At 35.4% G+C, this 21,838-nt stretch overlaps 2 protein-coding genes across 7 annotated transcripts in view; one reads left to right on the forward strand and one right to left on the reverse strand.

Annotated features, from left to right (window-relative positions):
- LOC123672799 overlaps positions 1-7,189 on the forward strand; it is a 109,873-nt gene extending 102,684 nt beyond the window's left edge. For 2 of the 5 annotated variants that reach the window (XM_045607089.1, XM_045607091.1), the window contains exons 28-33: positions 1,034-1,328; positions 2,222-2,563; positions 3,717-3,869; positions 3,927-4,047; positions 4,212-5,031; positions 6,317-7,189. In XM_045607089.1, the coding sequence (XP_045463045.1) occupies positions 1,034-1,328; positions 2,222-2,563; positions 3,717-3,869; positions 3,927-4,047; positions 4,212-5,031; positions 6,317-7,011 (2,426 nt within the window). In that variant the 3' untranslated portion in view covers positions 7,012-7,189. Of the gene's footprint in view, positions 1-1,033; positions 1,329-2,221; positions 2,564-3,716; positions 3,870-3,926; positions 4,048-4,211; positions 5,032-5,299; positions 5,344-6,316 lie in introns of all 5 variants that reach the window. The other 3 variants (XM_045607092.1, XM_045607090.1, XM_045607093.1) reach the window with 3 other exon arrangements.
- A 982-nt stretch (positions 7,190-8,171) lies between these two features.
- On the reverse strand, positions 8,172-21,220 carry LOC123672800 (probable cytochrome P450 4aa1). Of its 2 annotated transcripts, none has more exons than XM_045607095.1 (10): positions 21,033-21,220; positions 19,249-19,423; positions 18,856-19,053; positions 13,044-13,220; positions 11,186-11,231; positions 10,997-11,123; positions 10,754-10,897; positions 10,449-10,686; positions 8,742-8,921; positions 8,172-8,635 (listed from the first exon to the last, which is right to left on the reverse strand). In XM_045607095.1, exons 2-10 carry the CDS (start codon positions 19,418-19,420, stop codon positions 8,466-8,468), a joined length of 1,452 nt encoding a protein of 483 aa, XP_045463051.1. In that variant the 5' UTR covers positions 19,421-19,423; positions 21,033-21,220; the 3' UTR covers positions 8,172-8,465. The 2 variants fall into 2 exon arrangements, with proteins under 2 accessions (XP_045463051.1, XP_045463050.1); XM_045607094.1 differs by lacking the exon at positions 21,033-21,220 and adding an exon at positions 20,439-21,001.
- Between the last annotated feature and the right edge of the window lie 618 nt (positions 21,221-21,838).

A 21,838-nucleotide genomic window follows, 5' to 3' on the forward strand; every position in this document is an offset into this window, starting at 1 on the left:
TAACATTGAAGAAACCAATATCTTGAATGAATATCCCCAATAAATAATAATTCCTGCATTTAAAAAATACCTTTAGAGTCCATGAACCTTATATTAATTAGAGTTGATTTATTTAATAAATTATGTCGGGATCCACCTCGAACACAGAGGTTTAGTTACAATCAAGGTGTCAGCGAACTTTTTCCATGATAACGTGATGAAATATACATCAATCAAAATAACTGTATATTAAAAATAAGACTCATTGGCACATATCTCTAAAATTGTTTTTATCACAAAATTCGACGATTAAAATCCTATCTTGCTTTCTCCGATACAGTTTGTTTTTATCTATAACGACTTATTATAGTCAGGTGGATTAGTTTAAGCATTGGAAATTCATCATCACCGGTAAATATAACAGATTGACCTTCGAAGAAATCGTTTTTTGTCTGACGTATGTGATTTGAAGTATGACTCATTGTTTGCATGTATTTTCGAACTAATTAGACACCTAATCACGTTCTATCCCAAATAATGATATTCACGAGGAGAACTTTCGTTATATTTCACGCTGGTTGACATAATCAAACAAATTTATTCGAGATGCATTGCGTTTGAGAACATTATCTGATTGTTATCATCTGCCAAATATTGACCGTAAGCAAACATCAACAGAATTTGAATTTCATTAAAAACACTCGCTCAGGATTTAATATAACACAATCGAGCCAATTATTGTTATTTATATAATATATAATATAACGGACGCCACTGGAGAGCCTAAAGAGTATTCAACTTCAAAACTAAACTAATTCAGTTTCTACGCATAACCTCCCTGAACTCTTAAACGAATCTTTTATATGTATAATTTCGGAAATGGAGAGTTTATCAATAGAAATACACTAGGCACCATTATTCATGATGTTGGTCATAAAAACCCTTATCTTTGAATCTCAAATACAACCTTGAAGATAGAAAAGTTATTCAGAATCACCTTGTATAATCACTTGTGAATGACATTTCGAAGAATACCAATTATATTATTTTCCAGACGAAATCTCAACCTTCGAGCCCAGGATGGTTTCGTTGGAGCCAGGACCCGAGTTCAAGGCCCGCTACGATATTTTGGAGGAACTTGGCAAAGGGAGATTCGGCGTGGTGCACAAAGTGGTCGACAAGGCAACGTCGCAGAAGCTCGCTGCCAAATTCATAAGATGCAGGACAGCCAAAGACAGGGACAAGGTCCAGGAAGAGATAGACATAATGAATCAGCTGAGGCACCAAAAGCTGCTCCAGTTGGCTGCAGCCTTCGAGAATCCCAGAGAAATGATAATGGTCATGGAATAGTAAGTGGAGATATAGCTTGATTCGATTACATTATAGGGTTAGGACGAGTTGGAAGGATTCCAAATTAACTGAATAGATTAGGTTAGGTTATTATTATAATAATTAGGTTATAAATGATTAACTTCCCCCATAACAGTTCCTCTTCGTCTTTCGTAAAACTTAAAGCTCTGTTAGTTGTGAAGCTTTGTTGAAGTCACCTGGGACCTAGAAGAAAAGAAGCCTCATCAGTTTAGATTAGAAGATATATAAGGGTTGATTGGAACGAAAACAGCTTTTTCTAATTATGACCTGTTTTTTTGTTCTTCGGAGAGATCGTCTATCTTATTTGCAAATCTGACAAGGTTGATAGAAATTTTGGCTATCATTAGTGAGGAAATAGAAATTGCTAGCCCAGAAGTGTGCTTATTAAGCTTTCTAGAACTGGATATTACAGCAGTTTGTGTTCAACTCTTTCCATGTCCAATTTGAAGGGTTGCTCTGCAATGTTTCTTTCCAAACACACCAGAGGGTTCAGGTCTAGCTGGTGTTACCCTTGATGATCTTTCTGCATCCTCTTTAAAACCACTATGCCTTGGCACCTATAGAAGAGTAATTTTGGTTACCATTAGCCAGATGTTTTATGCTATAATCTGAATATTAGTTATACCTGGGGGTCCTTTTAACGTATTTTTGAGTACACATGCAGACAGCTAGGTTTTGTGCCTGAAAGACATAGGTTTTCTGACCCAGAGACATGATGGAACCTCTTAGTAGACATTGTAAACACTCGTATTATTTTTCTTCTCTCGAACAAAATTGTTTCCAAAGAGCAGTAGCCAAAAAAGCAGATGAACAATTAGACAAGCTCCTGTCTCAATATAATTCCTATTCAAAATGATATTCTTTTTTGCAGCATTTCCGGAGGGGAGCTCTTCGAACGGGTGGTTGCCGACGATTTCACGTTAACAGAAAAAGACTGCATACTCTTCGTCAGGCAGATCTGCGAGGGTGTGGACTACATGCACAGTCAGAACATCGTGCATTTGGACCTAAAACCGGAGAATATAATGTGCCACACGAGGACCTCACACGAGATCAAGATCATCGATTTCGGGTTGGCCCAGAAGCTGGATCCCGAGAAGCCCACCAGGGTTCTGTTCGGAACCCCGGAATTTATACCGCCTGAGATTATCAACTACGAGCCTATCGGACTGAAGTCGGACGTATGGTCTATTGGTGTCATATGCTACGTGCTGTAAGTATTGTTTCTAATTTTGTCAATATACTTCTCTGTGAGAAGGTCTTCAATTATCGTTTAAACTTTATGTAACTGAAAAGTTCTCAATCGAAAATTAACAATTTCCGCATATAGAAATAGCATCTTCATCTGAATACAAAATATAAATTGTTGTATCACACCTGTTGTTTTAAAAAAATGCAATCGAATTGAAATCTTTGTTCAATGTTTCGTTTTAAATATATATTCGAAAAATACAGACAAAAAGATACATATATAATATGTATTTCTCCTTATCGCTTTTTACTGAAAGCCACGAAAACACACAAATGAATAATGTATGGAACCCAAATTAAGTGGAAAGACAATTGAAATACATCAAACGCTAACAAGGTGTATATAATTAAGATAACATTTTTTTTATTCGAATGAAAGCCGTACATCCATGCTTTCTATTTCACACAAGAAATCATCTGTTTGAATATCGTTCACACAAATTCATTCGGGGTCATCCTTCATGAGAAGAATAACTTGATTGAGGTTCAATAACATCATCTCCTTCTACTTATTTAGTCATATTTGTCGGAAGATTGACTTCATTGTGAGAGTAACTGCCTTTACGATAGGCAAGTGCGATATCCACTGAAAGGGGTGAGTCAAGTTTTTTGAGAACTATATTTACTTCGCAAATTTTGAGTTGATACAGACATATAACTATCTGGATTTTTTCTGATGACATCCAATCCAACTGGACTTAAATAGGACGCACTTGTTCTATTATTTCAGAAATTATTCACTGTGTCTAGGCTTTTGGCAACTATGGTCTTTTCCAATAGCGAGGGTACAATATGAAATTTAAAAAAATATATATTAAATATTCAGTGAGACAGATTTTGGATGACGAAGTTGGAAATAACATATTGGTGAAACTATATGTACATATTTATTTCTTTTTAACGTTTTCTACTAATAAAATTGTCACCTTACTTTTTTACATTCGTTAGTCCTCTTTTAAATTTTCAATGATTTATTTCAAGTAAGGAATGAATACATGATTATGAATTTTCGGAAAGATCTAGAACATACAAATAATTGAGAAACTCTGGAAACAGATACACATTCATTCTCTACCTTTAACCTTCAGCCATATAGCATCTCTCCATCATTCCAGATTATCAGGACTGTCACCATTCATGGGTGACAACGACGCTGAAACCTTCGCCAACATCACCAGAGCCGACTACGATTTCGACGACGAAGCCTTCAATACAGTCTCCCAGAACGCAAGAGACTTCATTTCTGCCGTTCTTGTAAACAGGATGGAGTGAGTATACATCGATCCAACATCTGAACCTTTTATTGACACCAAACTATCTTACAGAGATCGTCTATCTGCAGAACAATGCATGAAACACACCTGGTTGGACCCTGACAATCACCAAGAGACTGTTATTCTCTCTACAGACAAACTGAAGAAGTTCATCATACGCAGGAAGTGGCAGGTAGGGTTCGACTGTTTATGTTGCATGTTTTTTATCGAATTTAACGATCTGGGATGTCAAGAAACCAATTGGGAATCTCCAAGGACTCTTGGCATCCTGTGGTTTAATTTTTTGCTTGTGTGGTTTTCATCTAATCTTTGCATGGATTTTCTTTGTGTGTTTAGAAAACAGGTAACGCCATACGTGCTTTAGGAAGAATGGCAACTCTCTCAGCGAGCAGAAGGAATTCGGCTAACAATTCTACGCCCAACACTCCTAGGCCTTCACTTACAGGTGGCACTGTAAACTCGATGTTACCTAGGAATGATGGTTTTCTTGATGCCGGTTTCCATTCGCTCACTTTAGAAGATACAGTACAAGAGGTTGATCAGTCAGAGGAAGAAACAAGCTACGTTGCAGAAGAAGAAATCAGAGATATGAACCCAGAAGGCGTAAAAGTTGAAGAGGAACCTCAAACAATGAATAGCCAAGAGGTTATTGATGAAAAAGTTGACGAAACTATAACGAACGCAGACTCTAACGGAAATTACGAAATTGAAGAAAAAAATACAAAAATATACAGTGAAAATACCACAGAGGAAATAACACGTGTCATCGAAAACGAACACATCTATCCCAAAGACGAAAACTCGAACTGCAGCCCCAGGTCGGTGAAGATGAGGTCTTGCACGGAGAGGAGCGACAGCGGCATCAGCTGCTCCTCCCACCTCACCACCAGCTCTACCGCGTCCACCCCCCTCTTAGGTAAAAAAATCTCTATCGTTGAAGAGCCAGAATACAGAAGGCCTACTCTTGCAGATAGCAACGAATCGCTCAATTTGACCTCTTCGAAATTGATAACTTTGAGTTCGAAGTTCGAGAGTAGGGAGACCTTGGCGGGAAGGCCGAAAGAGGTACTCCCTAGCGAGGAGAACTTGAGGAGCGCTGTCAGGTGCAAAGCTGTCAACGTTAAGTTGGAAGATAAGATAGAGACTTTCGAGAATGGTGAGTAATGAAAGATTTTTTTATTCCTAATTCAGAATTGATCATATGAGGAAAATTTACTCTCAAAAAGCAGCCATATTCGAAATGGTAAAAAATATACGATTCAATGATGTTTGGTTACCATTTAAAACTTGTATAGAAATAATTTTATATCTGGAAGAAGTCAATTGAGAATCTTTAAGTAATTGAACAAAAAATAAAATTGATTAAATTTCATGTTAGGCATTTTGGTTAATCACCTCTCAATGAATATATTTAAATTTTAAAGATTAACAACACTGGTGATCTTGATGGAAACGCATGGTATATACTGTGAGTATATTGTGGGCTTTGCGAGTGTTTTTGTTGCAACTGCTTTCTGTGTTTTTTTTGTATTCTTACATCCACACGATTCTTGCACTACGACAAAATGCACTCATCTTGGTGCTTATATGGGGTGACCCAACTCCAATGGGGATTGTATTGTGAATAAATATGACATATACAGGAAGTTCTTGATTTGGAGGTATACATGAATACTTAAACCAAAGAGGTTCATATCATGAATTGTAAATTATCCACAGGGTCATATGTTTTGTAGTACAATGCCCTCTTCATCCTTCCAAAAAATGTTTGTGCCATGTCACCAGAAGTTTGAAAAATATGAAAAAGAGTTGTCATTCTTTTTAAAAACTTTTGGATCTATTGTAATTAAAGCGTAAATCATGAGAAGAAGAGAAGAAGCGAAAAAATTGCCACACATTGAAAATTTTCCAATGAGAAATAGGTTTTTTCATATTTCTCAAAATACCAATGGCGCACCACAATAAATTTCAACTCTAACACCATGTTTCTCGAAAATGAAGCATTAGCATTCGTACAGAAATGTTCATAAGACTTTTTTCATATCATCAAACTAATCAAACCTCTTCGTTTATACCTACAATTCAGAAACACCCTGTAAAGAAGAATAAGAAAAACATCATATGATAATTAGTCGGCATATATCATATATATGTTTCTTCTTCTGAAGAAGAAGAAGAAACAGGAAATAATCAAGGATCATTATGTTCTGTTCGATTCGAAAAATAATTCAGTCGATCATATCTCAAAATCTATTAGTGCTTTTGGCTCATTATGAATTCAACTCAGAAATTTTTTTGTTGAATTTTTTGTCCAAATAGCCAATTTTTCATACTTCTAGAAAATTATCCGGTTGCGGTAAATTCACAACATTCTCTTGCATCAATCGATTTAATTCACTAGTTGCAAAACCTTATTTATAACAAATTGTTTCTGATTCCAGGCAAATCCACCCATTCGGCAAATGGCTTGAAGAAGGTGCCAATGTACTCAACCTATACGTCAAGGACAGTAGCTAGCGCCATCAAGAAATTCGACCATCTAGATAAGACCCCACCCAAATCTCCCTCAAAACCAAGTACCACCTCCAAAGTAGAACATGAATCAGACAGCAATTCCAAGCAATCTGAAAGGATAGGAAGACTGGAAGAACCTAGAACGAGAAGCAGATCTAAATCCCCTTGTCCAAAAATCGACAAAACAAACACTATTTCTCCCAAATCACCATACGATAGGTCTAGGTTGAGGGCAACGTCTCCTCGTCCACAAACTAAAAACAGTGATAAAAATTTACCAAAAATAACGGTGGAAAAAGAGCATGTTACAGTTAACAACTCGACATCCATGCCCAATAGACTGGTAACGTCAGATGTGAAATGTGCGAACAGTAACTCAACACTAATTCCACATCAAACGGTGAGGTGTAGAAGTCCCTCGCCATCTTTATTGAGGAAAACTCAATCTTCCCTGGCCAAAGAACAAAACAACGAACGATACGTGAGCAAAATATCTAGCAGAAATGGGATGAACAGCGTTAAGAGTCCTAGCAAGAATGGCGCTTTGGTGCCAAGGATCGACAAGCCTCAAAGTGAGAAGTTTCAAAGGGTTTCTGCGTTTTGGAACGCGCCCAAATCGTAACGTAGCCTGTGACTTTATCTTAGCCTGTAGGTTTCAAAATGTATATATTTTTCTCATACCAAACTTGTGCCTTAAGAATTATAATATGTATACTTAAAAGTTGATTTTAGCTCTCTTGTGTTTGACAGTGTATTGTACCCTCTATTGTATGTTGAAGAAATATATTTATTGTTTCAAATTTTGTTGTTATTCATTGTTAGAAGACTTTTTTGTTCATAATCCAAATGGTGCCAACAGCTTGATATGTTGCCTTCTCATGAAAGAAAATAGGATACTAAATTGGCACTTTTCAACTTTTCTTCTGTATGACTTTGATGTGAATTAGGTACAGTGCGCCTCCCTTCCCTTAAAGAAATCTTGGATCCTCCACTGGTTACTTAACCCCTATTAGTTTGACACTCTTCTTGACATAAATTACACCAGGTGATTGATTTAGTCCTAAGGTATTGCATCCCCAGCTATCTGTAATTAAAGTTGAAGAGCTTCAAGTGCTTGAAGAGGATTGGCTACTTGCTTCAATCTTCCTCCAATCAGGTCCTATACATGGTCTATAGGCGAAAGGTCGGGAATCTGGGTGGCCACGATAAGATATTGAAGGAAAAAGGAAAAAAGTACGATTTCCAAGTGTATATAAATATCATAAGATATTACGTAACTGGTTAATGTTTCGGCAAAATGCCATCCACATAAGCATTGTCAAACAAAAGATTTGCACGTTATTACGTAGGAATCAAAATCGAAAGTAACCCAAGGAGAATGCACGCCATCAAGGGAGAGTAGCGATATCCCGGTTTCACCCTTGTTAGGGATCATCAGTACCGCATTACTCAACCCAAGACGACGAACAAACGAAATAGGCACCTTATTGAACGCTGGCAGATGCAAACCAGTATGATTACTGCTGCGATGCGCCACCCAGCGGACAAAAACCTAACTATTACTACTACTTTTTTCCTTTTTCCTTCATTCATTACCAAGTGTCAGCAATTTGTTTTTATTACGATAAGATATTGACGTAAATCCATTGCAATGTTGAGACAAACATTACCCTGTTGAAACATCGGGTCCTCCAGGTAGACACAGAAGTAATGAGAGGGTCATCAACATAGTACTCCATATTGTTATTATTCAGGATGCAATGATGTTTTTTCAAATGAGAGGGAGTTTCATTTCATATTTATTTTAATAAAGCATAAAAATATCACATTAATTCTTATCTACAATAACATCAGTTTTCACTTAAAATTAGTAAAAAATAATACAATAAGTTTCGAGGAACCCTTATCAGAACTTAACGATTAAGTCTATAAAGTGTTTTCCATTCATTTTAGAAAACTCTATAAATCTTAAGATTCAACTAATCTCTAATGGTATATTTTGGTACTATATAATTCGAAGTATTTTGAGCAATTAAAAATATATCAACTTCAGTAAAAATGCGTAGATAATCATGATCACAGATCCTTGTCTCTTCTCGTAAGTCTGATCCAAATACCTCCTTTACATCTCAAGGTGATGCGATAAGAGAAGATTGTTTCCTCTTTACCTGGTACCAAACTGAGTTGGTACTCTCTCATAATCGCAGAAATAGCAGCTTTCATTTCCAACATAGCGAATTTGTAACCTAAAAAAAATTATTCTAAACCATCGATATGATATTATTCGAGCAGTAAGGTAATATATGAAAATTTGGTGATTCCTCTTAATACCACAATGAAGAGTTTTTTTACCTATACAATTCCTTGGTCCTGCACTGAAAGGTATATATCCATAGGGGTGAATTTTGTGGCAATTTTCTGCAGAAAATCTATCAGGATCGTACTTTTGCGGTTCTGGATACAAATGTTCTAGTCTATGGGTGATGAAAGGTGAAATGAATATGTTTGTTCCACCAGGCAGAACATAATTTCCTAAAAACAAATTGAAATTTACTTTACTGAGAGGATCAGTGCAGAATAGTAGGTATATATATCGGGTGTCCCAAGGTGAGTGGCCTATTAGATTATTATGGAAACTATTGATGGTAAAGATTTCAAATTTTGTGGATAGATATTTGGCCATGTAAGGTACATTTTTAAAATAATTTCACATTTCCAGTGTTGCCGGATGTACGACAATTTGGCACCAACTTTGTTATTTTAAATGGGACATCCGGTATTTCTATTTTTTTTATGATACTCCATAAAATATTAAATCTATTCACTCTTACTTTTCCATCCCTATCTTTTACGGTTTTTGAGTTATTGATTATTTTTCGAAATTTCAGATCAAATTGGCGTATTACGAAAATGACTCTAGTTCGCTCAATATTTGAGATTTCAGTCAGAAATTTTGCGAGTCGTTAGATATTGATCTGATCTGTTTCACTGCGTTTGAATTATGGTCGTCAATAATACAGAACGGACCAAACAAAATCATCATTTGTCAAGTTACAAAATTGTAAAAAAGTCTATTTTTTCAAATTAGACACCTAGTATATTTTTCAATTTTTGGAATCAGTACAACACACTCTACAATTTTTCTATTCACGTCCCTATACCTATCTCAACTGGATTCCGAGTTATATGCGTTATATGTGTATATCTTTCTTGAGCCATTATTTATAGAAAAACCTCGGAACAAAACAACTGTTAGGCAATAATTGTTTATTTTGACATTTATGGATTGAACTGATTCATTGATATATCGATCTATGAACGACATAGAGAAAATAACAATACAAAAGAAATTAACGCTTATTGAATCAATGTGAAATCTAATAAACGCATATAACTCGGAATCCAATTGAGATAGGTATAGGGACGTGAATAGAAAAATTGTAAAGTGTGTTGTACTGATTCCAAAAATTGAAAAATATACTAGGTGTCTAATTTGAAAAAATTGCCTTTTTTACAATTTTGTAACTTGGCAAATGATGATTTTTTTGGTCCGTCCTGTATTATTGACGACCATAATTCAAGAGCAGTGACACAGATCAGATCAATATCTAACGACTTGCAGAATTTCTGACTTAAATCTAAAATATTGAGCGAACTAGAGTCATTTTCTTAATACGCCAATTTGATATAAAATTTCGAAAAATAATTAATAACTCAAAAACCGTTAAAGATAGGGATGGAAAAGTAAGAGTGAATAGATTTAATATTTTATGGAGTGTCATAAAAAAATAGGAATACCGGATGTTTCATTTAAAATAACAAAGTTGTTGCCAAATTGTCGTACATCCGGCAACACTGGAAATGTGAAATTATTTCAGAAATGTACCTCACATGGCCAAATATCTATCCACAAAATTTGAAATCTTTACCATCAATAGTTTCCATGATAATCTAATAGGCCACTCACCTTGGGACACCCGATATATATATATATCGAAAAATTTTGAAATCTAATATCCATACTCAGCCATGACGTCAATGAAATCTAAAGGGGCTCACCCAACCTAAGATCCTCGTTGAGTTTTCTACACACAATTGGGACACTTGGACAAAGCCTCATTGTTTCTTTGATACACTGTTCCAGATATCTCATTTCATTCAAATCGTTGGTGGTTACTAATCTAGTATCATTCTCAAAAATTCTAACTTGTTCTTCGTAAACTTTTCTCTGAATATCTTCATGTTTGGCCAGAAAATGCAACGTGAAAGCTGTTGCTGCTCCAACAGAATCTTGCCCCTAAAAAAATTGGAAGAAATCTTTTTATTACATAATTTAGTTTGGAGTATTGTTTAAATTTTCTTACTGCCAACATGAAGGTACATGTTTCGTCTATAACATCTTGCTCAGAGAAGTCCGTGTTTGCCTCAGATAAATTCATGAATATCTCCATGAGTGAGACGAATTTGATTGATGATGATATTTCTTGGTTTCTTCGACTGTACAATAGCTGAAAGATATTGAGAATATTGAGAACTCCCTCAAGATTTTAAAATGAAAAGAATATTTAATGGGCGATTATCGAAAAATTAATAATTAGTGTTTTTACCTTTTTCGTGAATTCGTGTAGGTTGGACCTTTGTTTCTGTTCCTGGTCCGCACTTTTAGTTAAATTGAAGATGAAGTCAATCAACATCCACGGTCTTGAAATCCTGTAGGGCACAATAAGTTCTCCCCTGAAAGAATATAGTACTGAAACACACTTTCTAGAATTCTGATCTTTGTAGAAGGAACTCACTTTCTGAAAGGAGAATCGTCTGACATCCTTATTCCCAAAACTGTTCCTGAAAAATGTAGACACAAGCTTTAATCATAATATATTTTTTAACAGTTCTCCGAAGAGGGAATCATAAACTACCAAAACTTGGAACTGAAGAATTCGGAGCATGAGAAATTCTCTTCTTTGTTTCTGCATGAAAAAAAAAAGGGTTTAATTACCAGAGTTAGATAGAATGATCCAATTTAGGCCAAATATGTGCCGTTTTGTTCGATAACTTATTTGAAGGTAATATCATTATGCCTCTCTCTTAGAAGCCCTTGTTCCTATTGGCAAGAAATTGAGACAGTCCCCAAGCCTCTATTGAAGCGAATTTTTCACCAGCAAAATTGTTCGCCATGGGCAGGAACAGATGGTAATCACTTGGAACCAGGTCCGGACTATAAGGTGGATGCATCAGAACCTCCTAACCAGCTCCTGGAGCTTCTGGCGAGTAACACGATATTTCTTTCCTATTAGCCAGTGCTAGTCGCTTCTGGGCGATTGCTTCCTCAGGCGGTACAATTGTGACAATACAGTTCCGACTTAACAGTTGTTCAATAGAGGAGCAGCTCATAGTACATAATTCCCTGCCAATCCCACCAAACACGCAGCAAAACCTTCTTGGCACTCAATAATAGCTTAATTACCGTTTTCGCAGGCTCACCGCGTTTCGACCACGACCGTTTTCGCTTGACGTTGTCGTTCTAATCCACTTTGCATTACCAGTCACCTACCGCTTCAAAAATGGGTCGATTTTGTTGAGATTCAGCAGCGATTTGCAGATGAAAATTCGATCCATGTTGGATGGCAGAAAACTATGGAATGTATTAATGAAACTATGGATGCTACACCGATCTCTCTGAAAAATTTTCTCCGGATTTTTTACCGTTTTTTTTATATTTTCTACATCGATTCTCTTGAGCCTCTGTGAGACCTCTTTGGAACTGAGAGCTTGAACAAGGGGTTTAGACGAACAGGTGGTGTTTTGTATAGGCTATTATTTTACTTCAGGAACAGTACTGTTTTTTTACCCAACAGCCAATGGTCCAAATATATGTTTATTCAATTGCAAAGAAGACTTTGAAGGTAAATACGAATATTCACATCTGTCATTACCATAAACTGGTGCAATTCTATTCAAAGCCTTCGGTACTATTATATTCCTCAGAAAAAATCAATATTTCTTTATTCGTGAAATATTCCAATGAATTACACACGTATATAAAGATTTTTCGCCCAAATATGAAAATAAACTTATGCAATTTTTAGATAACACGTTCTCTTGCAAAATTATCGGTCATTTTACGCACTTGTACAGTTATAAGCGATAAAATAATGCAAAATCTCATTTTTTCCGTTCGGATGATTTAAAATGTTGCAAAAACCTATCATCAAATGAATCGATGAAAGTTATTCATGTCCGAATCGCGTGCAGATTTGAAACATTTCCTATATTATCTTATTTCTAATGAGTAGCTACTACGGAGCGTGTTGAAGGTGTTTTATACATGAAAGTAATCAAAGTATATACCGGAAAAAAAATTGAGACTATTTTTCTCCGCATTACATTGAAATATTTATTTGTGCTAGAGAGTAGATTTTTTACGTCAAATATACTACTTGTTGTTCAATCCTTCGATGTATTTATGAGATATAATTGAATTTTTTCTATGTTTTGTACTTCATTCATCTGAAAATGGTTCAGAATGATTCACAATTACTTTCCTCAATATAAACTATGAGTTATTCTAATCTCCACTATTTTATTACGTAAATAACAATTGTTTTGCTATACTGTAGCAAGGGGAAAAAAACAAAATATGAAATATCTACTCACTATGAAGTGTATCCAACACCCAATCATTTATAAATGTTGTTATATTCACTTCAGTTATATCCTTGAAGTTTGTTGCTAAATCTCTGGAGGTTTCTGCAAATATCGGAATGAAATTCTCTAGCACGTTGATGTGAAAGTAAGGTTGAATCAGTTTACGATGCAGTTTCCATTTTTCACCTGAAAATCAAACTGCATTAAAAAAAATATTGAAAGTTTGATACTATTACGTTCATGAAACCGTTGAAAATGAAATGTGCTAGTTATTTTAGCTTTTATCCTCTGAAGCACATTAACTATTAGATATGTCAAAAAAAAATACCGGAAACTGTCTATTAAAATATTTATTATTCATATCTTTTTATTGTAGCAATTATATCATGTGTCATTATATTATCGCGGACGGTTATCTTTGAATATCGCTCTGCATGATAGTTCGAGTTTATGTTGATTACTTGGAAATCCGGGATTGAAAATCGATACTGGGTGAATCTAAGAACTTTTCTAGTGTATGAGGAACGGAATTAGAAATGAATCAATCATAATTCCGGGAAAATTTGACGGTGAATAGCGAGAATATCTCGGAACTGTTGAGTTTTTTTGCCGTCATCCTTTGTTATCGCAAAGCAGATGATGCATAGACATTAATGTGTAAAGAGTTCCATACACTGACAAGGTTTTCATTTCAAACTTCTTCGGATGGTGGTTTAGTGAGATTTTGGGAAATATATTTTCCTCAAACAGGCACGTACTGGTAGAGTATGAACTACACCTATGAATGCTGTAAGAAGAAAGAGAACAGTCACACTGTATGTATGAGATGTTTTAGTCATTTTCATCTGAGCTGTCTGGAAAGGAAGAAATCAGCTAAAGTAGTGGATGGAGGAAGTTGCTTATGTTCTATAGAATGCCAGAGAAGTTACAAACGTGAGGAGGAAGAGAAAGTTTTACAAGTGAAGAAACTGAAGGAGTATACCCAGAAAATTAAGAACTTGGAGGAGAACATTTTTCACATTGAAGAGGAGAACGAGATAAAGGTGAAAGAGTTGTCAGACCAAATGGATAAAATGAGTCTGTTGGGTATTGAACGGGAAAACCAAATAAGAACTCTTAGAAGGAATAGTGAAACTTTCGAAAACGAAGTTTTTCTATCGGAGAGTGAATATGAGGCGAAGATAAAGGCATTAGAGAAGAGTGAGAAAGAACTGCACGAAAAATTGCAGGCTTCTGAGAATATGGTCGCTAGTATACTGGAGGATTTGAATGCCAGCAGAGAGATTGAAAAGGAGTTAAGGGATGAGGTAAACAAATTGAAAATTACAAATCAGACCCTTGTCAGTAAAATAAAGGATTTTGATGAAGAAAATGAAAGGAATAGAGAAGATGTACAGGCCAAATCAGAGGAGATTGAAAAACTAAATGAAGACTTGAAACAATTGAAGAAAGAAGAACAAAATTTTGAGAAGGCCCCAACCCATAAAAACGATCGAGAGGAACAGGGACAATATATGTGTGAAGGAGGAATTTCGGATGAGAATTTGCTGAAACTGGAAAAAAGATTATATGGGAGATTACTATTACAGTTACGAGAGAATTTATTACCTGAAATAGAAGGTAAGAAGACAAAACCAAAGGATGTAGACGACTGCAAAAAGGCACACTCCAAAGATAAAGATGATGGTGAAAAAACACAACCCAAAAAGAAAGATGACAACAAAACAGCTCCAACTAAAAACTACGCTGATGTGATCAAAAAATCTGAGACCAGGAATGTTAACAACAAACAGGAATATATAACACCACGAATAGTTATAAATGAAGAACAGACCGTTTTATCTGAAAAAGAAGATCACCTGAGGAAGAATAAGGTTAGAGAAGATTCTTGGACAACAGTGGGAAATCAAAGGAAGAGGTCACGAAATAGGAGTGCGATAGAGGGAAATAGTGACATTGTTAATCTGCCACCAGATGCAGTTTTCACCAGTGCTGAAAAGAAAGCCTGGCTTTATGTGGGCAGAGTGAGCTTAAAGGCAACGGAGGATAACATCAAAAACTTCCTTGTCCAAAAATTTCCGAACAGGGAGTTCACAGTTAATATGTTGCCCAAAAGAGAGGATGCTGGTAGTATCGCTTTCAAGGTTTCAACCGACATCTCGTTGATCAATGAATTACAGAAACCAGAAATATGGCCTCAGGGAGTTCTCGTCAGAAGATATCAGTTTTTTCGGCAGAGAATGTCTAACTAGTATAGCTAGACAACCAGAGAAGAAAAGAGAAGAATACCCCGAAAATGAAATAACAGTAATCCATCAGAATTTACAATCGATAGGAAATTGTGTAGATGAATTGAACGAGTTCCTACAGGCCCAAAACAAGTGTACATTCCTATGCGTCACAGAACACTGGAAAACCGCAAGTCAACTTCCGATCTATAAAATTGAACACTATAACCTGGCTGCAAGTTTCTGCAGAACCTTAGAGAACAAACATGGGGGGAGTGCCATATATGCCAGAGATGGTTTATTAGGGAAAGTAAGAAAAGAAGCCACAGAGAACTCAGTAGAAAATCACATTGAGATTTCAGCCTGCGAATTTAAGATCAACAAGACAAAGATCATTGTATCAGCAGTATACAGACCACCAAGTGGAGATTTCGAGACATTCCTACAAAGACTAGAAAAACTGGTAGCACTCTTCACAAATGAGGCTAATAAAACGGTGATAATAGCGGGTGATTTCAACGTAAACTTTGTCAGCAAGGATAGCATTGAAAGATTACAAATGTGCTCAATGCTCAATTCCTATGGTGTATACCATACAATTAGCGAAAACACTCGCATAACTGAAACAGCAGCATCTTGTGTGGACAATGTTCTAGTTAACAGGTGTAGTATTTCGGGGGAAATCCTTCACTCACAGATTTCTGACCACACCGCACAAAAACTTACAGTTACTATTGGCAAGACAGAGACCAAAAAAGTAATGAGGAGAATTTTCAATCAAGAAAACATTGATACTTTTCTAAATGCCTTAGGAAGTTTAGAATGGATGGAAATTCGCGAAATAGATGAAAGAGACGTTAATGGACAATGGGAATGGTTTATGAAGTTGTATCTGGCATGTTTCAATGGATGTTTCCCACTCAAGAGGATCACACTAGGAAGCAGGCAAAGGAGAAGAATGGATCCAGAGGTGGCAGAGTGCAAAAACAGACTGGATATTCTCTATACAGTAAGTAGTGTTAATGGAATGTATAGGAATACTTATCGAGAGACTAAGAAGGAGTACAACAGGAAGCTGAAAGAAAGCAGGTCCAAACGATACCAAAGAAGATTGGTCGAATCAGATAACAAACAGAGAACCACATGGAATATAGTAAAGGATATCAGAGGGACAGTAAACACGAGAGATAAACAAGTTGATGGAGATCCCAAGACTGTGGCTGACCGTTTTAATGATTTTTTAATAACTTCAATCAGAGACCTGGTATCAACAATGAATCCACAATCCTATACAAGTAAAATCAAGAGGAACAGTATATCCATATTCCTACACCCTGCAACTCCAGAGGAGGTGATGAAGGTCGTTAAAAACCTAAAAAACAAGATGAGTGCAGGTAGTGATGAGGTCCCAACAAGGATAATGAAATTGAGTATAGAAAGCATAGTGGACATTGTGACATATATTCTGAATAATTCCTTGAAGTGTGGACTCTTCCCGGATGGTTTGAAGTTGGCCAAGATAAGACCAGTTTATAAAAAGGGTGATCAAGAAAAACTGGAAAACTATAGACCGATCAGTCTGTTGTCTTGCTTCTCAAAGATCTTTGAATCTGTTATGTGTAACCGCATAATAGATTTTTTTACTACATCCAACCTACTGAGTAAAACACAGCATGGCTACCAAAAAGGAAAATCGTGCCAGACTGCAATATTCCAATTCACACAGAACATCATTGAGGCACTGGAGAAAAGTGAAGTTGCTATGGCCCTGTTTTTTGACTTGACCAAGGCGTTTGACTGCTTGGATCATTTCATACTACTCGATAAACTTGAGAGATACGGCATTAGAGGTCCTGCTCTAGCATGGTTTGAATCATATCTGTCGGATAGGAAACAATTTGTACGGGTGGATAAAGAAGGTGAGACAGGTTTATCAGAAATCAGGACTATTAATACTGGCGTAGCACAAGGTGGAGTGGCTGGACCCTTGCTGCTCATTGTTTATCTGAATGACATTGCTGAAATCTTGGAGGAAACTGACTGTTTCAGTCTTACTAACTACTCAGATGACACGAATATCCTTATCAGACAAAAACTCTTTCCAGACCTACTTAATTCAGCTGGCAACATACTGAAACAAATGAAAGAATGGTTTAGTTCAAACAAACTATTCCTCAATGACGAGAAGACGAATGCGATGATAATCAGAACAAATCGCCCTGGTTATGCGCTACCTACGGAGATCGTATTGAACAAGGAAAAAATGAAGTTGACAAACAGCACCAAATTCTTGGGTATGACTCTTGATTGCTGTCTGAGCTGGAACTGCCACGTCGAGGAAACTATTAATAAATTGAATAGGGTGAGCTACTGCATACGTATCCTGAGGAGATATGTAGATGACATTACGATTAAAATGGTATACCATGCTAACTTCGAGTCAGTCTTCCGATATGGGATAGTTTTTTATGGAAATAGCAGAGACATCAAACAAATCTTTGTCGTGCAAAAACGGGCCATTAGAACCATGGCAGGAATAGGATACAGAGAGTCATGCAGAGGGCATTTTAGAAGAGCAAAAATCCTGACCCTGAGTGGAGTGTACATCCAGGAATGCCTGCTGTTCTTCTATAAAAATAGGGAACTTTTTAAGGAGTATGAACCCCAAAATGTTTATGAAACAAGAACAAATAATTACTCATACCCAATCCATCACCTAACGATGACGAAAAAGACTGCCCTGTATAGCTGTTTAAGGTTGTTCAACAGATTGCCAAATAAAATAAAAATAGCTGGTCCTATTAATAGGTTTAAAAAAGAGGTCCATACGTTGCTGATGGACCTTGAACCGTATACAGTGGAAGAGTATTTGTTGGGGAGACTGGCATAGCGCTCACCGATTCTTGATTTATGACATCAATTTTGTTTAATAATTTGCTTATTTATGTACTCAGGTTATTCCTCAAAATAAAGATTATTGTTATTGTTATTGTATTGTTATAGCATCTTCACAGGAAGTTCCTTCCCAAATTAAAAATCCGATTAACTTTTTTTTATATGTATTTTCAGGAATTTGATCTTAGAGAAAGGAAACAATCGGCAGGAACCAAATCGGGCGAATACGGTGGCTTTTAGATAACATTCGTCTAGTTTCGAGGTTTGACCCATTGATGACGATAAAACTGCATATTCGATCGATATGAAATTCGCATTTGAGCGCTATATATGCAGTTCTGTGGCAATTGACGCATTACTCAACAGACGCTCAAAAGCTCTTGACTTTACTCTTCTCATTTCATGATTGAATATCAGCAAATTATCTTATCGCAAGTAACAATTTCAAATTAAGAGATTAATGAGTTTTCCAATATCCCATATGGTAATGTTTTTCTCCATACTCGTAGTTTTGATTAACCTCAATCACTAAGCAATGTTGAAATTTGAAAAAATGCAGAAAACGTAAAGTGTCGTAATGCAAATTTACAATCACATTGTTAACACGTAACTATCATTAGCAAATTAAATTCTAATCATCATAGAACATTATTCTGCAGATGGAAAGACAAAAGATTGATACAATCTGCATTACCTACCATTATTTGTGATGAGACCTTCACCTATGAAATTATGCAGCAAGGAATAGAACATGTTCTTCTTGGTTAAACGACCATTACTCAACAATGTCTGCAGATGGGCTGGGTCCGTTACAAAGAAGAAGGGAACGATGGAAATCCAACACCGGAAAATTGGGCCAAACAATCTGTAAGAGTTATTGCCCAAATACTCCAATTCTGTAGAAAAGAATAACTTGAAATTTTTTTTATTTATTCTTTCCATTTAATTATGCAGCTTTGACTGTCATTACTACTTTTACATATGATCTGCAAAAATGTCTCTCAAAATTAGATTTCAAACTTCAACTTTCAAATTCTATTCATACCTCTTATAATAAATTTTGAGCCATGTATGAAAAATTATTTACTCACTTCTATTGTCTCTTACAGTCAATGCATTTCCTATGATAGGATAGGCGAAAGGTCCTGGAAGATGGAGAGCTAAAAGAACGGCTCTAAAGTAGTTCCTCAACTTCCATAAGCAATAAAGAAGAAATAGAAAATAAAACGTTGTGAGGATATATTCATGGAGTTTCAATACCATTTTCTAAAAGAAAATAGGTGAATTATAAACAAAATCATATATTCAGATGTGGATGTACTTTCACACCATAAAAACAAATTGAACAAGCCCAGGTGAAATACGAAAAAAAAAATTAAAAAAAAAAACACTACATTTTGTTTTATGGTTTACTATTTCAACCTTTAAACTCAATATGTCTTGACTTGTGGAAAAAATGTAATCAATATCAATTTGACAAAAAATAAAGAGTATGTAGCGAAGAGATTCGTACCCTGGGTCATTTTTTCAGGAATAAAATTTCATAAATTCATAATTCTCAAACTATAAGAGCTAGGACTTCACTGAGAAAAATTTTGGATTCAATGTAATTATAAAAAAGAATTCTGTTTTTTATTTCATTATTGGGAATAATAAACGATCTTCACTGCAAATTTTTCACATGAAACCTTATAAAACCCTTATGAAATAATAAAATACTGCAAAACATGTGAAAGTAAATAGTGGATTATTTTTCCGAAATCCAAAGTTAATTTTCAAAAATTCATAAATCTTATAGTTATGATAAAAATATATTGTATTCATTATCATTACACCAATACATCGATTTGAATTTCATATGGAACAACAGATTACTGTAAATGGATATAAAGAACCTAAAGGAGAAGTTAAAAGTTTAGAACCAAACGAAAAGTAACACATTCCATAATTATTCCCTCAAAGAAATCTGAAATTTTCGACTCTAAATGAAATATTAGAACATTGCGAAGGATTTAAGAATAGCTCAAAAAATTCACTGCAAAAGTGCATTTCCTACATTTGGACATGATGAAAAGGTGTTATGTTATGATGATACTGATATAGCATATTTCACAAACTCGTAATAGTTTTGGTATAAGGATATTTTGTGAATTTTATATGTAAGCATTTATGTTTTTCTCATTTTTAATTGAATGGGGAACTATAAGCCGAGAAATAAACATTTACGCACTTTCCAAAACAAAACTTTTGACAATTAAAACATGAAAAAATTTGCCCTTACCTCATCTAACTCCTCAGACAGTAGGTGAGCAGATAGTTTTTTTTTTTCACTTCAGATCTCGCAGATTCTTCGACAGTAAATCACGCAACAATATACCTGCACAAAATCAACACTTCTACCACTACGTTACCTAACATATTCTGCAGCCGTTCAGCCTTGGTTAACAGGAAAAAAATAGGAATACGAAGATTGAATCGTCTTCGGTATGAAATCAGGAAAATAACAAATCGCCAATTGAAGTTGCTAAGCACGAATATTCCTCACGTGAACAGCATTAAGTACCTTTACTGAATGGTAGCACTCATCAGACAGGCAGATGTATTCAAGAGAGAAACATCCCAAAGTGTTTCAAATCATTAGTGCCGTTTCTAGCAAAAGTACCCATATTTCTTCGGAGAATAAAAGCGACATCGCCTTCACTTTCATCAACTGCTACTTAATAAGAACATTACAACTCAACAAATACCTACTTCATTAATTTATTTTCCAGCTCATAGTAATTTCATTAGTGGAAAAATGATAGGTCACCTTTTTCAAGAGAATATTTGAAAAATATCAATGCAAATCAACGATGCAATTACATGTAAATCTTACCTTGAATAAAATTAATAACAATTTGAAATGCAGGTGGTTGTTCTTATTATTGGCTTTTGTTCGAGCAACAACTGTTGGTCAGATATAACAATGATATTGCTATTTAGGTATCCATATCTTTTGATTTTTAGAGAACTCGTTCCCCGAACATAGCCGTAAATCTTTCCATCACGTTTTCTGTATCGAATTTTGCATCAGTAATGATCTAAAAAAACTCCTTACTCAGTTTAATCCTCATTAAGAAAATTATTGAAATTTATTGTGTCTCAAAATAGATACGATGGAGTCTCAATGATTAGGAAAATAGACCTAAATAGTGAGGAATCTATTTTTTATGGGGATAAGATGAGAATAGAGTAAATTACTTGAAATACTCAATATTACACTTTGTGTATAAAATTTCTCAGAAATTAGATAAAAATAAAATGCAAAAAAAAAAGATGTTGGAATTTGAACCTGATTCTTAAATTCATCTTCCTCGTGATATTCGATTCATTCATTAAAATTACTTCAAGTGGCTTCCAGATAATCGTAAAGTAATTGGGAGATAATTGAGCTATAAAGGACTCTTAACAAAAATCGCATACTGTATACCTATTTTAATCATCCTTCAAATAACAGGTGTGTATAATTGATTGTTAAATTTCGAACGTTTTTTGAGTAAAAACTCGAATAGTCTCAATTTTGTTCAATGAATAAATATCGTGACAAGTACCACTTTTCTCTTGAATACCAAGCTTCAAAACATACGTGTAAAAATTTCAGAACACATAGTTAATTCTGAATCGATATATTGAAGGTTAGGG

Source organism: Harmonia axyridis, chromosome 2, assembly GCF_914767665.1.
Source record: "Harmonia axyridis chromosome 2, icHarAxyr1.1, whole genome shotgun sequence".
NCBI classification, from domain to species: Eukaryota; Metazoa; Arthropoda; class Insecta; order Coleoptera; family Coccinellidae; genus Harmonia; species Harmonia axyridis.

Bases quoted from the DNA above. Each gene is read 5' to 3' on its own strand.
- LOC123672800 (XM_045607095.1), bottom strand. From the start codon at position 19,420: ATGGTATTGAAACTCCATGAATATATCCTCACAACGTTTTATTTTCTA. The intron at 13,221-18,855 runs GTAGGTAATGCA...TTTGATTTTCAG, and splicing joins AGGTCTCATCACAAATAATG to GTGAAAAATGGAAACTGCAT. The intron at 8,636-8,741 runs GTAAAAAAACTC...AATTTTTTTTAG, and splicing joins AGGACCAAGGAATTGTATAG to GTTACAAATTCGCTATGTTG.